This window comes from Scyliorhinus canicula, chromosome 16, assembly GCF_902713615.1.
Source record: "Scyliorhinus canicula chromosome 16, sScyCan1.1, whole genome shotgun sequence".
Lineage (NCBI taxonomy): Eukaryota > Metazoa > Chordata > Chondrichthyes > Carcharhiniformes > Scyliorhinidae > Scyliorhinus > Scyliorhinus canicula.
In genome coordinates this window covers 79,413,648-79,429,794 of record NC_052161.1, presented here as the reverse complement: position 1 = coordinate 79,429,794, position 16,147 = coordinate 79,413,648, and the positions used below count along the sequence as shown (strand labels likewise).

Here is a 16,147-nt window from a genome sequence, read left to right as displayed (position 1 = left end):
AGTCACACTGTGCATAGTGACTGCCCTGATCACACTGTGCATGCTGACTGCCCTGACCACACTGTGCAGATTGACCGCTCCAGTCACACTGTGCATACTGACCGCCCCGATCACACTGTGCATACTGACCACTCCAATCACACTGTGCATACTGACCGCCCCGATCACACTGTGCATACTGACCACTCTAATCACACTGTGCATACTGACCGCCCTGATCACACTGTGCATACTGACCGCCCTGATCACACTGTGCATACTGACCGCCCTGATCACACTGTGCATACTGACCGCCCCGATCACACTGTGCAGACTGACCACTCCAATCACACTGTGCATACTGACTGGCCCAATCACACTCTGCATACTGACTGGCCCAATCACACTCTGCATACTGACTGCCCTGATCACACTGTGCATGCTGACCACACTGTGCAGATTGATCGCTCCAGTCACACAGTGCATACTGACCGGTCCAATCACCAATATGCATACTGACCGCCCCGATCACACTGTGCGTACTGACAGCCCTGACCACACTGTGCATACTGACCGCCCTGATCACACTGTGCATACTGACCGCCCCGATCACACTGTGCGTACTGACAGCCCTGACCACACTGTGCATACTGACCTCCTCAATCGCACTGTGTATACTGACCGCCCCGATCACACTGTGCATACTGACCACTCCAATCACACTGTGCATACTGACTGGCCCAATCACACTGTGCATACTGACCACTCCAATCACACTGTGCATACTGACTGGCCCAATCACACTGTGCATACTGACCGCCCTGATCACACTCTGCATGCTGACCACACTGTGCAGATTGATCGCTCCAGTCACACAGTGCATACTGACCGGTCCAATCACCAATATGCATACTGACCGCCCCGATCACACTGTGCATATTGACCACTCTGTGCATACTGACCTCCGATCACACTGTGCATACTGACCGCACTGATCACACTGTGCGTACTGACCGCCGTGATCACACTGTGCGTACTGACCACCCGGATCATACTGTGCATACTGACCACTCCAATCACACTGTGCATACTGACCACTCCAATCACACTGTGCATGCTGACCTCCCTGACCACACTGTGCGTACTGACCGCCCGGATCATACTGTGCATGCTGACCGTCCTGATCACACTGTGCATGCTGACCTCCCTGATCACACTGTGCATACTGACCTCCCTGATCACACTGTGCATGCTGACCTCCCCGATTGCACCGTGCATACTGACCTCCCCGATTGCACTGTGCATACTGAATTCCCCGATCGCACTGTGCATACTGAATTCCCCGATCGCACTGTGCATACTGAATTCCCCAATCGCACTGTGCATACTGACCGCCCCGATCGCACTGTGCATAGTGACTGCCCTGACAATACTGACCACACTGTGCATACCTACTGCCCTGACCACATGGTGGGTACTGACCACCCTGGCCACACTGTGTGTACTGACCGCTCCAAGCACACTCTGCGTAATAACCGCTCCAACCACGCTCTGCATACTGACGTCCGATTACACTCTGCACCACACTGTGCATACTGACCGCTCTGATCATATTGTGTATACTAACCGCTCCGATCACACTGTGCATACTGACCGACCTGATCACACTGTGCAAACTGACCACTCCAATCACCACTGTGCATACTGACCGCCCTGATCACACTTGCATGCTAACCCCTCTGACTACACTATGCATACTGACCGCTCCGACCGCCCTGACGGCATTGTGCATACTGACCGCTCCGACCATACTGATAGCATTGACCACACCCCACAAACCGACTGCTCTGATCATACCATGCATACTGACCATTGTGACCACACCACACATGCTGACCACTCTGACCACTCCATGCATACTGACCACTCTGGCCATATCCCGTTTTCTCTCCGTGTTCTATTTCACCTTTTTGTTTCCTGTTCTCTGTTTCCTCTCATTTTTCCTCTCTCATCTCACCCCCTCCTTTTTCTGCTCTCTCGTCCATCTCCCTCTCTATCTCCCATCTTTTTGTCCTCCCCTCCATGGCCTCTGCCTTTCTGCTCCTTTCTCCTTTGTCCCACTTGTTCTCTTTGTCAAGCTCTCAAACTCTTTTCTTTTTTAGTCACTCTCTGTCCTAACCTCTGCACCAGCCCTTCCTGATCTGATTGCTTTCTTCTTTCTTTAAGTCTCTGATTGTGATTTTGTTTATAAATTAGTCATCTGAACATTTGATTACCGGGAGTGCATCTTCATTAGTCCCACCTGAATGGGTTGGGGAGCCGGAACTTGAAACGGTGGAAGAGAAAGATGAAACTTCTCATGGATTACTGTTGGTGAGTAACCCGTTCTAAACTATTCAACTTCCCTACCTCGTCCCATGTCTCCTCAGCAATTGTCCTAGCCCCTCAAATCTGCTGTTATTAGCCCTCATCAGGAAATCCTCCATTGACACCTCTGGCCTTGCAACCACACTTTCCTCTCCAAATCCACCCAAATCCTATGTCCATCTTTCCCAGGTCTCCCTGTTTGAATCACTCCACCTCTGCCACAGGACTGGCCCTTATTCATGTCACAAATGACATTCTACATGACTGTTACAAAGGAAACCTTTTTCTCTTCACCTTTCCTGTTCTGTCTGCAACATTTGACACAACTGACCACACAATTATCTGCCCATGTCTCTGAACTGTTGTCCAGCTGGGTGGAACTGTTTCAATTCTAGCCATTGAATCACTAGCAATGGCTTCTCTATTTGCTCCCGCACCGTGACGTTTGGTATCCCCCGAAGTATCTACCCTTGACTTTCCCCCTCCTATCTCACATTGTTATTAGACCCTGGGCTAGTGCCCCACTCATCCTGGAGTCACGACACAAGTGAATTACCAATATTTCTTATAAAAGTACCCAAGTCTTTGGCCCTTGGCTGCCCAATAATTGCAGTCACCAGGTTAATTTGTTTAAACACAATGACTATATTTATAATAAGAGCTATACTGAAATATGCAGGAAATACAGTTGGTTGATGATTAATAAATACATAGCCCCTGCTTTAACTTGCCTAACACCCTATATATACACATACACACACATACACCAGACAGACAACACAGAGGGATGAAAAGGGGCAAAATAAATGTAAGTGAAAGAGAAGAGTCTTTGCTTCAGATGATGGTTCCTTGCATGCTTTCTTCAGAGTAAGCTTGTAGACGGGGCCGGTGCTAGGAATTGCGGGCCCAATTAGAAAAGTGATGGCGGGGCCCCTACTCTACAAAAGTAAAAATTTATGTATGTTTATATTTCGTGTAGTATGCTCGTCTTTAACCAAAAAAAAACATTGAATGCTTGATATACTAAAATTTTGAAACTTACTTACCCGGGCGGAAGGATTTGGCGGCGCAGGGCTGAAGGATTTGTCGACGGTAATGCTCCCCAAAAGTAAAAACTACCCTATAGTTCCTCTTAGAATACAGAAAAGGCTTCAAACGGTAACTTTGTCGCCGCTGGCACGGGGCCCCCTTAAGATGCGGGGCCCAATTTGCTGAAATTGGTCAAATAGGCTTAAAACCAGCCCTGCTTGTAGATTACAGTCGTTGTTTTTCAGCTTTCCTGGGGCGGCAGAGTCCCTGTTTCATCAAACTTTGCTTTCAATTTGTGGTAGCCATCAGGCCCCAGGAATCCAGCACCCACAGGCTTAACGAAGAGAGAGTTAGCTGGATCTTTCTGGAGAGAATTAGCAACAGCTTTCAAAGAACAAAGAACAATACAGCACAGAAACAGGAGCTTTGGCCCTCCAAGCCTGCGACAACCATGGTACCTGCCTAAACTAAAACTGTTCGCACTTGTGGAGTCCGTATCCTTCCATTCTCACCCTATTCATATATTTGTCGAGATGTCCCTTAAATGCCGCTATCATACCTGCTTCCACCACCTCCCCAGGCAGTGTGTTCCATATATTTACCACCCTCTGTGTAAAAAAAAAAACTTGCCTCGCATATCTGTTCTAAACTTTTCCCGCACACTTTAAACCTATGTCCCCCAGTACTTGATCAAAGGAAAGAGCATCTGACTATCCACTCTGTCCATGCCACTCATAATCGTGTAGACCTCAATCAACCTCCATTGTTCCAGTGAGAACAGACCGAGTTTATCTAATCTCTCCTCAAAGCTAATGCCCTCCATACTAGGCAACATCCTAGTAAGCTGCTTCTGTACCCTCTCCAAAGAATCCACATCCTTCTGGTAGTGTGGCGACTAGAATTGTACAAAATATTCATAATGAGGCCTAACTAAGGTCCTGTACAGCTGCAACATGACTTGCCAATTTTTATATTCAATGCCCCGACCAATGAAGCCCAGCATGCCGTATGCCTTCTTTACCACCTTATCCACATACATTGTCACCTTCAGTGATCGGTAGACATGCATGCCCAGTACTCGCAAGAGGTCTATCATTTAGTGTGTAATTTCCACATGCATCGGACCTTCCAAAGTGCATTATCTCACACACTCCATCTGCCATTTCTCCGCCCAAGACTACAACCAGTTTATATTCTGCTGTATCCTTTGACAACCCTCTTCACTATTTGTAACTCCACCAATTTTTGTGTCATCTGCGAACTTACTAATCAGACCAGCTACATTTTCTTCCAAATCATTTATATGCACCAGGAACAACAAAGGCCCCAGAACTGATCCCTGTGGAATGCCTTAGTTACAGCCTTCCATTCAGAAAAGCACCCTTCTACTGCTACCCTCTGACATCTGTGCCCAAGCCAGTTCTGTATCCAACTTGCCAGCTCTCCTCTGATCCCATGCGACTTCACCTTTTGTACCAGTCCATCATGAGGTACCTTGTCAAAGGCTTTACTTAAGTCCATGTATACAACATCTACTGCCTTTCCCTCATCTATCACTTTGTCACTTCCTCAAAAAGCTTGATCAAATTAGTGAGGCATGACCTCCCCTTTACAAAACCATGCTGTCCATTACTAATAAGTCCAGTCTTCTGGAACTTCACCTGTAGCCAATGAGGATACAAAGATTATTGTCCAGGCCCCAGCATTTTCCTCCCTTGCCTCCCTCGGTATTCTGAGGTAGATCACATCAGGCCCTGGGGACGTATCTACTTTGATGCTTTTTAAGATGCTCAACACCTCCTCTTTACATAGAACATAGACCATTACAGCGCAGTACAGGCCCTTTGGCCCTCGATGTTATGCCGACCTGTGAATGCGTTTAGTGTTGGCGAATCCACTACTGTTGCAGGCAGACGCCCTTACTACTCTCTGAGTAAAGAACCTACTTCTAACATCTGTCTATATCTATCTCCCCTCAATTTAAAGCTATGTCCCCTCGTGCTAGATATCACCATCCAAGGAAAAAGGCTCTCACTGTCCACCCTATCTAATCCTCTGATCATCTTTATGCCTCAATTAAGTCACCTCTTAACCTTCTTCTCTCTAACGAATACAGCCTCAAGTCCCTCAGCCTTTCCTCATAAGATCTTCCCTCCATACCAGGCAACATTCTGGTAAATCTCCTCTGCACCGTTTCCAATGCTTCCACATCCTTCCTATAATGCGGCGACCAGAACTGCACGCAATACTCCAAATGCGGCCGCACCAGAGTTATGTACAACTGCAACATGACCTCATGGCTCCGAAACCCAATTCCTCTTCCAATAAAAGCTAACACACCGTACGCCTTCTTAACAACCCTCTCAACCTGGGTGGCAACTTTCAGGAATCTATGTACATGGACACCGAGATCTCTCTGCTCATCCACACTACCAAGAATCTTACCATTAGCCCAGTACTCTGTCTTCCTGTCATTCCTTCCAAAATGAATCACCTCACACTTTTATTAATATCAACACACTCTACCCGATACTCCTCATCCACCAAGTCCTTCTGTTTGGTGAATACTGAGACAAAGTATTCATTTAGTATCTCCCATTTCCTCTGGTTCCATACGTAGATTCCCTCCAATATCCAACCCTTCTTCTGGCTACGTTCTTGCGCTTTACATATGTATAAAACACCTTAGGATTTTCCTTAATCCCGTTTGCCAACGACATTTCATGACCCCTTCTAGCCTTCCTAATTCCTAGCTTGAGTTCCTTCCTACTTACTTTATATTGTTCAAGGGCTTCATCTGTCCTAAGCCTTTTAAACCTTACGAATGCTTTCTTTTTCTTTTTGACAAGATTCAGAATATCCCTCGTTATCTAGGGTTCGCTATACTTGCCACCCTTATCTTTCGTCCTCACAGGTATATGCCGGTCCTGAATTCTAATCAACTGACATTTGAAAGTCTCCCACATGCCGGATGCTGATTTTCCCTCAAACAGCCTCGCCCGGTCTCCAGATCCTGCTTAATGCTGTTGTAATTAGCCTTCCCCCAGTCCAACACCTTCTCCCAAGGACCACTCTTGTCCTTTTCCATAAGCAGCTTAAAACTTACAAAATTATGATCACTGTTCCCAAAATGATCTCCGACTGAAACTTCGATCACCTGGCTGGGCTCATTCCCCAGCACCAGGTCTAATATGGCCCCTTCCCGAGTTGGGCTGTTTACATATTATTTCAAGAAACCCTCTTGGACACTCCTTACAAGTTCTGCTCCATCCATGGCTCTAGCAGTAAGTGTGTCCCAGTCAATGTAGAGAAAGTTAAAATCACCCACCACAACAACCCTATTGTTTATGCATCTTTCCAACCTCTGTCTGTATATCTGCACCTCTACTACAGACCTCTTCACAACCAGTGGGATAAAGCCCCAACATTGTGACAGCACCCTTCCTATTCCTGAGCCCCACCTACATTGCCTTGCTGCCTGAACTCTCCAAGGTGATATTCTCCTTAACCAATAATGCAACTCCCCCCCCCCCCCACACCCCTTTTGCATCCCCCTCTACCCTGCCTGAAGCATCTAAATCGTGGAAAGTTTAGTTGCCAATCCTGTCCCTCTTTAAACCAGGTCTCTGTAATAGCAACAACATCATAGTTCCACATACTAATCCAAGCTCTAAATTCATTTGCCTTACCTGAAATACTCCTCGCATTGAAACTAATGCACTTCAGCCCACCAGCCCCACTGCGTTGACCAACCACTCCCTGCCTGCTCTTCCTCTTAATCTTACTGGCCTTAGTCTGTAGCTCTCCCTCAATTATTTATCCCGCTGACCTACTGCTCTAGTTCCCACCCCCCTGCCATACTAGGCAGTTCAATCTGTTTCTCTGCCTTCCACTTTTGTCCTTACTAGCTTTTGTTTCTGTCCCCTCTTTACTACCCTCTGACTCCCTGCATTGGTTCCCATCCCTGCCTCATTAGTTTAAACCCTCCCCAACAGCGCTAGCAAACAACCCCCCTCAGACATTGGTCTCAGACCTGCCTGTCTGATTTGTAATCGTCCCACCTCTCCCAGAGCTATTTCCAATTACCCAAAAATCTGAATCCCTCTCTCCTGCACCATCTCTCAAGTCATGCATTCATCCATCCTGTCTATCCTACCATTCCTACTCTGACTCAATGGCACTGGTGGCAATCCTCAGATTACTACCTTTGAGGTCCTACTTTTTAGTTTAGCTCCTAACTCCCTAAATTCAGTATGCAGGACCTCAACCTTTTTGACCTATATTGTTGGTGCCTATATGCACCACAATAGCTGGCTGTTCACCTCCCCCACCCCAAATATGTCCTGCAGCTGCTCTGAGACACCCAGGACCCTTGCACCCGGGAGGCAGCGTACCTTCCTGCTGTCTCGTTTGCATCCGCAGAAATGCCTGTCTATTCCCCTTACAATCTCCGGGACCTCTACCCTCTCCCTCAGCCCCTCCAGACTGGCAAACCCTTCTTATAAATACAAATCCCTCACCTTGACCAGCGCCACTTCCCTCCACCTCCTATACATGGTATCCATCCCCCCCCCCCCCCGGCTCAAACTCATGATTCTCGCACAGCGGCGTTAACACCGACATCCCTCCATCCTAAAATGCCTCCTCAACTGGTTCCAAATCTTCACCGTGGGCTGCAGCACCAGGCTCCCTGAATACTTACTGAATATCTGGAAGATTCCTCCTCCATCCTGACACATTCTACCCCTTCTCCTTCCCACCATCGCCGCAACGTTTCTACAGTCATCGCCCAATAATAATGAAGCAGGTTCGGCAAAGCCAACCCCCCCCTGCTGCCTCTGCCTCTGTAGCAGGGTCATCCTGGCCCTTGGTACCTTCCCCGCTCATACAAAGTCTGAAACATTTGTGTCCAATTTCCAAAAAAAGGCCTTTGTTATAAAGATCTGGAGTGCCTGGAAAATAAACAGGAACCTCGGCTGAATATTCATCTTTACCACTTGGACCCTCCCCGCCCAAGTCAATTGCAGTGTATCCCACCTCTTACGATCCTCTCTGGCCTCCTTCACCAGGAAACCGGTAGGGAGCGTAATGCAGGGGACCACAATTACCACAGCAAACACTGCAAGGAAGGAATAAAAGAAAAAGAAAAATATATATTTATGTAAATAATCAAAACAGACATTGTATAAATAGTAAATAGTTATTGTTTTATTTCTTATCTATTTTTCTGTTTAACTCCTACTATTTGATCATATTTATATTTGTTTTGTATACTAAAAACTCAATAAAAAAACAAAAGCTCAGAACCTTTATAGCCCCGAGGACCCAGGTTCGAACCTGGCCCTGGGTCACTGTCCGTGTGGAGTTTGTACATTCTCCCCGCGTCTGCGTGGGTCTCACCCCTCAACCCAAAGATGTGCAGGGTAGGTGGATTAGGGGGGGAAAATTCTTTCCAGCCTCACTGTCATTACTAAATCTGTGAACAAAACCACCTGTATTAATTCAATACTTTTATGGTTGACTTTACTCATCCATGGTAAATGTGCTGGATGACACATGGCCTTGTTTACAATTAAAGGAAATATGAAGAATATCAAGAGTTGCAGTATTAGAACATAGAACAGTGCAGCACAGTACAGACCCTTTGGCCCACGACGTTGTACCGACCACTTATCCTAATCTAAGATCACCTAACCTACACCTCATTTTACTGTTGTCCATGCGCCTGTCCAAGAGTCACTTAAATGTCACTAATGACCCTGACTCCACCACCTCTGCTGGCAGTGCATTCCACGTACCCACCACTCTCTGTGTAAAGAACCGATCTCTGATATCTCCCCTATACCTTCCTCCAATCAACTTAAAATAATGTCCCCTCATGACAGCCATTTCCACCCTGGGGAAAGTCTCTGGCTATCCACTCTGTCCATGCCTCTCAATACCTCTATCAAGTCACCTCTCTTCCTTCTTCGCTCCAGTAAGAAGTCTTATAACACCAGGTTAAAGTCCAACAGGTTTGTTTCTTCACTAGCTTTCAGATTATTGCTCCTTCCTCAGGTGTATGAAGAGGTAGGTTCCAGAAACATATATATAGGCAAAGTCAAAGATGCAATACGATAATTTGAATGCGAGTCTTTACAGGTAATTAAGTCTACAGGTCCAGATGGAGCAACTAGAGAGAGGGATAATCACAGGTTAAAGAGGTGCGAATTGTCTCAAGCAAGGACAGTTGGTAGGATTTTGCAAGCCCAGGCCAGATGGTGGGGGATGAATGTAATGCAACATGAATCCAATGCGACATGAATCCAACATCCCAGTTGAGGCCATACTCATGTGTGCGGAACTTGGCTATAAGTTTCTGCTCAGCGATTCTGCGTTGTCGCGGGTCCTGAAGGCAGCCTAGGAGAACGCTTACCCGGAGATCAGAGGCTGAATGCCCTTGACTGCTGAAGTGTTCCCCAACTGGAAGGGAACATTCCTGCCTGGCGATTATCGCACGATGCCCGTTCATTATTGTCGCAGCATCTGCATGGTCTCGCCAATGTACCATACTTCGGGACATCCTTTCCTGCAGCGTATGAGGTAACAACGTTGGACGAGTCGTATGAGTATGTACCACGTATTGGTGAGTGGTATTCTCACGTGTAATGGTGGTATCCATGTTGATGATCTGGCACGTCTTGCAGAGATTGCCATGGCAGTGCTGTGTGGTGTGGTGGTTCCTGTTCTGAAGACTCGGTAGTTTGCTGCAAACAATGAGGCTGCGCGGTTGTTTGAAGGCAAGTAGTGGGGGTGTGGGGATGACCTTGGCAAGATGTTCATCTTCATCGATGCTGTGTTGAAGGCTGCGAAGAAGATGTAGTAGTTTTTCCACTCTGTGGAAGTACTGGATGACGAAGGGTATTCTGTCGGTTGTGTCCCGTGTTTGTCATCTGAGGAGGCCGCGCAACGGCTCATATACAGAGCCCACAAGGACACAATACATATGATACAACACAGTGTGAATTACTAGGTTTATAATTCACCACATTCACCCCCTGTAAAAAATCAGGTCGGGCGGGGGTGATGGGTCTACAAATTGAGCCGGTCCGGCGGCCGAGTTGTCCTTTGGGATCGGCGAAGCACCGGGGTTGCAGCCTCTTCTGGTGGCTGGGTGGTGACGATCGGTGAGGGTACGATAGTGGACTCCGGGGGTGATTCGGTCCAATCTTCATACCCGACTGGTTCGACTGGCAACGGGGAGCGCCGGAAACCAATAGGCGCAGGGGTGCGGAGCACGGGCAGTGAACCTGTAGGTGTGGGGGCGCAGAGCGCGGAGGGTTGTGCGGGGTGTAGTGTGAGGGTTACCTCGGCGGTAGTGGTGGTGGGATTGGATCCTGCAGGCGCCAGGTCCTGGAGGGAAACAGTGTCCTGACGGCTGTCAGGGTATTCGATGAAAGCGTATTGGGGGTTCGAGTGGAGTAGGAGCACTCTCTCTACGAGTGGGTCAGTTTTGTGTGTCCGGACGTGCTTCCGGAGGAGAACCGGGCCCGGTGTCTTCAACCACGCTGGGAGCGAAAACCCCCGTGGTAGTGCCCCTAGAAAAAACAAATAGCCATTCATGAGGGATCTGGTTGGTGGCTGTGCATAGGAGGGACCTAATAACATGGAGCGCGTCAGGGAGGACTTCCTGCCATTGGGAAACCTGGAGCTTTCTGGACCTGAGGGTCAGTAGGACGGTCTTCCAGACCGTCGCGTTCTCCCTCTCCACCTGTCCGTTCCCCCTGGGGTTGTAGCTGGTAGTCCTGCTTGAGGCGATGCCCTTGTCGAGCAGGTACTGACGCAGCTTGTCGCTCATAAAGGACCAACCCCTGTCGCTGTGTACGTAGCTGGGGAACCCGAACAGGGTGAAGATACTGTGCAGAGCTCTGATGATTGTGTGGGAGGTCATATCAGGGCACGGGATAGCAAAAGGGAAGCGGGAGAACTCGTCGATGACGTTCAGGAAGTACACATTCCAATTGGTCGAGGGGAGTGGCCCTTTGAAATCGATGCTCAGGCGTTCAAAGGGCCGGGAGGGCTTTACCAGGTGGGCCCTGTCTGGTCTATAGAAGTGCGGCTTGCACTCCGCGCAGATCGGGCAATCCCTGGTGATGGCTTTTACCTCCTCAGTGGAGAAAGGCAGATTTCGGGCTTTGATGTAGTGGGCGAGCCGGGTGACCCCCGGATGGCAGAGGTCATTGTGGATAGCTTTCAGGTGGTCGTCTTGTGCGCTGGCGCACGTGCCGTGGGACAGGGCATCTGGGGGCTCGTTGAGCTTCCCCGGTCGATACATAATATCCTACTTGGAGGTGGAGGGTTCAATCCTCCACCGCAGGATCTTATCATTTTTAATTTTGCCCCTTTGTGAGTTGTCAAACATGAAGGCAACCGATCTTTGGTCGGTGATGAGGATGAACCTCCTACCTGCGAGGTAGTGCCTCCAGTGCCGTACGGCTTCCACAATGGCTTGTGCTTCCTTTTCGACTGAGGAGTGTCAAAGTTCCGAAACGGAGAGGGTTCGGGAGAAAATGGCAACTGGTCTCTCTGCCTGATTTAGTGTGGCTGCGAGAGCGACCTCTGAGGCGTCGCTCTCCACCTGAAAGGGGACGGATTCATCCACTGCCAGCATGGCCGCTTTGTCCGCTTTGGCGATGTCCTCCTTGATGCAGGTGAAGCCTCATCTGACAGAGGAAAGAGTGTGGCCTTAAATAGTGGGCAGCCTTTGTCCGCATACTGAGGGACCCGCTGGGCATAATAAGAGAAAAATCCCAGGCACTTTTTGAGGGCCCTAGGACAATGAGGGAGAGGGAGTTGTAAGAGGGGGGTGCATACGTTCCGGGTCGGGGCCCAGAACTCCGTTTTCCACGACATAGCCGAGGATGGCTAGCCTGGTCGTGCGGAAAATGCATTTCTCCGTGAGGTTGAGTTTCTGGGCAGTCTGGAGAAATCGATGGAGGTTAGCGTCGTGGTCCTGATCATGGCTGCAGATGGTGACGTTGTCCAAGTACGGAAACGTGGCCCGCAGCCCGTACTGGTCCACCATTCGGTCCATTGCTCGTTGGAACACCGAGACCCCATTCGTGACGCCAAAGGGAACCCGGAGGAAATGGAAGAGGTGGCCATCTGCCTCGAACGCCGTGTAGTGGCGGTCCTCCGGGCGGATTGGGAGCTGGTGGTATGCAGACTTCAGATCCACCGTGGAGAAAATGCGATACTGGGCGATCTGATTCACCATGTCTGCAATGCTGGGGAGGGGGTACGCATCAAGGAGCGTAAACCGATTAATGGTTTGGCTATAGTCCACTACCATTTGGAATTTTTCCCCGGTCTTGACGACCACCGCCTGAGCTCTCCAGGGGCTGTTACTGGGCTCTATGATCCCCTCACGTAGGAGCCTATGGACCTTGGTTCTGATAAACACCCTGTCCTGCAGGCTGTACCGCCTGCTGCGAGTGGCTACGGGTTTGCAGTCAGGTTGCAGTGAGGTTAGCAAAGAGTGGAGGGGGGTCGATTTTTAGCGTCGCTGGACTGCAGATAGTGAGTGGAGGTAGGGGCCCGCCGAAGCTGAGTGTGAGGCTTTTGAGGTTGCACTGGAAGTCGAGGCCCAGTAAGAGAGGGGCGCAGAGTTCGGGGTGTACGTATAGCTGGAAGTTCAAGTAGCTGACGCCCTGAATCGTTAGGGTCGTGACGGTGCGCCCTTGGAGGTAAACAGAGTGTGAGCCCGAAGTGAGGGAGATCGTTTGCCGTGCAGGGAAAATAGGGAGCTAACAGCATCTTACCAGATCTGGGTGTACGAAGCTCTCGGTGCTCCCGGAGTCGAAGAGGCACGGTGTACTGTACCCGTTGATTTTAACGGTCATCATCGAGTTGCGGAGGTGTTTCGGATGCGACTGGTCCAACGTGACCGCGCTGAGTTGCGGGTAGTCGGCGGCTCGATCAGCTGTGCTGGAGTGGCCCCGTGATGACTGTCCGCTGAGGTCGTAGTCTTCAAGGTGAGTTTCAGAGTTTGAAGAGGATGAATCCCAAGATGGCCGCCCCCATGGATCGCACGTGGCGGGCGGTATGAAGGTGGGTTGCCAAGATGGCGGCCCCCATGAGTCACACGTGTTGGGTGGGGGTGGAGTCGGCATACAGGCCGCAGCATTTCGGGAAGCGAGTGCTCTGGGCTGCGGGAGAGTTTGGAGAGGGGGATTTCTTCACCAGGCAGACCCGGGCATAGTATCCTTTGCGACCGCAGCTGCTGCAGGTCGCGTTGCAGGCCGGGCAGTGCTGCCGTGGGTGTTGGGGCTGCTCACAAAAATGGCACCCTGGGGCTGCGTAATGGGTGGGTGGCTGCGTGGCACAGGCCTGGGGCAGTCGCTGGTCGGGGGCCCAGGATGGGGTCGCTTGGTCCACGGGGAACGAGGTGAGGCTGCGGAATGAGACCTCCATGGTTGTAGCTAACTCTAGTGTCCTTCAAGTTCTGGGCCCCTTTTTCAAGCAACCGCTGGCGCACATAGTTTGACCTGAGCCCTGCCACGTACACATCTCGGACAGCGAGCTCCATATGCTGGGCGGCTGATACAGCTTGATAATTGCAGTCCTGAGCTAAGGCTTTTAAATCACGCAGGAATTCGTCCAGCGACTCCGCGGGGCGCTGGCAGCGGGTCGTAAAAATGTGGCGCGCGTGGACCTTGTTGATGGGCCTCGCGTACATTCGATCGAGCACGGCCAGGGCCTCCGTATACGAGGAAGTACTGTTAAGTTGAGTAGAGATACGGTGGCTCACCCTTGCGTGCAGTAGGCTGAGTTTCTGCTCCTCCGTAGTTTCTGATGTGCTTGATTCAGCCAGGTAGGCCTTGAAACATCGGAGCCAGTGTAGAAAGATTTATTTCGCCTCTGCAGCCTGCGGGTCGAGTTCTAGTTGGTCAGGTTTGAGGGCTGATTCCATAGTCGTTTCCTCCAAGTTTCCTAAGACTATTAAATTGATGAGACCATCAATTCACAAGACACGTGATTGGAAGTGAACAGTGGTTTTAATAGTCTTACAACTGAGCCTGCCTGCGACAAGATGAACTGGCTGCAGGCTCACGACTGCAGATCTTTATACTTCCGGTTAGTGGGAGGAGCCATGGGTGGAGCCCAGTACAAACTCCTCATCTCCCCCTATGGGCAGAGCCACGCAACAGCTCGTATACAGAGCCCACAAGGACACAATACATATGATACAACACAGTGTGAATTACTAGGTTTATAATTCACCACAGCTCCCCTCACCAGTTGATTGATCCTCCCTTCAGTGATTGATTAAATAATCCTCCCCTCGCTGATTGATCCTCCCCTTACTGATTGATCCTCCCTCACTGATTGATCCTCCCCTCACTGATTGATTGATCCTCCCCTCACTGATTGATTGATCCTCCCCTCACTGATTGATTGATCCTCCCCTCACTGATTGATCCTCCCCTCACTGGTTGATTGATTCTCCTCACTGATTGATCCTCATTGAATGCTTATTCCTCTCCCCATCCTTTGTCCACAATGGTATTTGACTGCCTCGGCCGCCCCAAACTTCTATCCGCCAACAGGAATTAACAAATTCATTCAATTACCCATACTTTGTATAAATTTGCCCAACAGGATGGGAGTTAAATAACTGAAGGGCAGCTGCTAATAAATCATGAGGCTGAGTTTGACTTTGGTAATATAATAGAAGAACATAGAACAGTACAGCACAGAACAGGCCCTTCGGCCCTCAATGTTGTGCCGAGCCATGATCACCCTACTCAAACCCACCCTATACCCGTAACCCAACAACCCCCCCCTTAACCTTACTTTTATTAGGACACTACGGGCAATTTATCATGGCCAATCCACCTAACCTGCACATCTTTGGACTGTGGGAGGAAACCGGAGCACCCGGAGGAAACCCACGCACACAGGGGGAGGACGTGCAGACTCCACACAGACAGTGACCCAGCCGGGAATCGAACCTGGGACCCTGGAGCTGTGAAGCATTTATGCTAACCACCATGCTACCCTGCTGCCCTGATGATATGATACTCACCTAATGATATGATTTTTTTTTCTAGAGTGAGGCTGAAGCAGACGGAACGCTGCTGCAAGAGGAACCTGAAGAGAATTAGGAGAAACATTTTATGGTTCACCTCGACTGTGATTCTAGAAGTATATTAAATTGTCTGTCTTCTAACTCTCCATTAAATCAATTGATTCTCAATCAGCTTCCTGAATTTCAATATTTCGGACATTTATTTTGTCAACTTGGTCCTGTCTTTCACATCAGAATTTCACAGAGAATAAATTTGCCTCCACACTGTCCCATCAAATACTCCCCGGATAGATACTGCACGGGGTTATAAAAATTGACAGACAGACACTTTGGGTGAATTGAGTGAATTATAAATTAGTTAAAGCCAATCAGAGATGAAAACAAGGCGTGACTTTAAGATAATGATCTCCTTAAAAATCAATTATCGGGGTGGAAAAATCCATTCCGAAATCAATCTATCACTTTCTGAAACCTATTTCTTTGCTGCTTGCTTTTGCTAAACTGTCTCTCATCCTCCACTAGGGTAGCACTGACTCTCCCCCTCCACTAGGAGCACTGTCTCTCCCTCTCCACAAGGGGCACTGACCCTTCCCCCTCCACTAGGGTAGCACTGACTCTCCCCCTCCACTAGGAGCACTGTCTCTCCCTCTCCACAAGGGGCACTGACTCTCCCCCTCCACTAGGGTAACGCTGACTCTCCCC

General features: G+C 49.4%; 1 protein-coding gene across 3 annotated transcripts in view; it reads left to right on the top strand.

The window, feature by feature from the left end:
- dydc2 (DPY30 domain containing 2) overlaps window positions 1-15,613 on the top strand; it is a 56,094-nt gene extending 40,481 nt beyond the window's left edge. For all 3 annotated transcript variants that reach the window (XM_038821944.1, XM_038821945.1, XM_038821946.1), the window contains 2 exons: window positions 2,236-2,352; window positions 15,468-15,613. In XM_038821944.1, coding sequence (XP_038677872.1) covers window positions 2,236-2,352; window positions 15,468-15,521 — 171 coding nt within the window. In that variant the 3' untranslated portion in view covers window positions 15,522-15,613. The remainder of the gene's footprint in view (window positions 1-2,235; window positions 2,353-15,467) is intronic.
- Window positions 15,614-16,147: the final 534 nt, after the last annotated feature.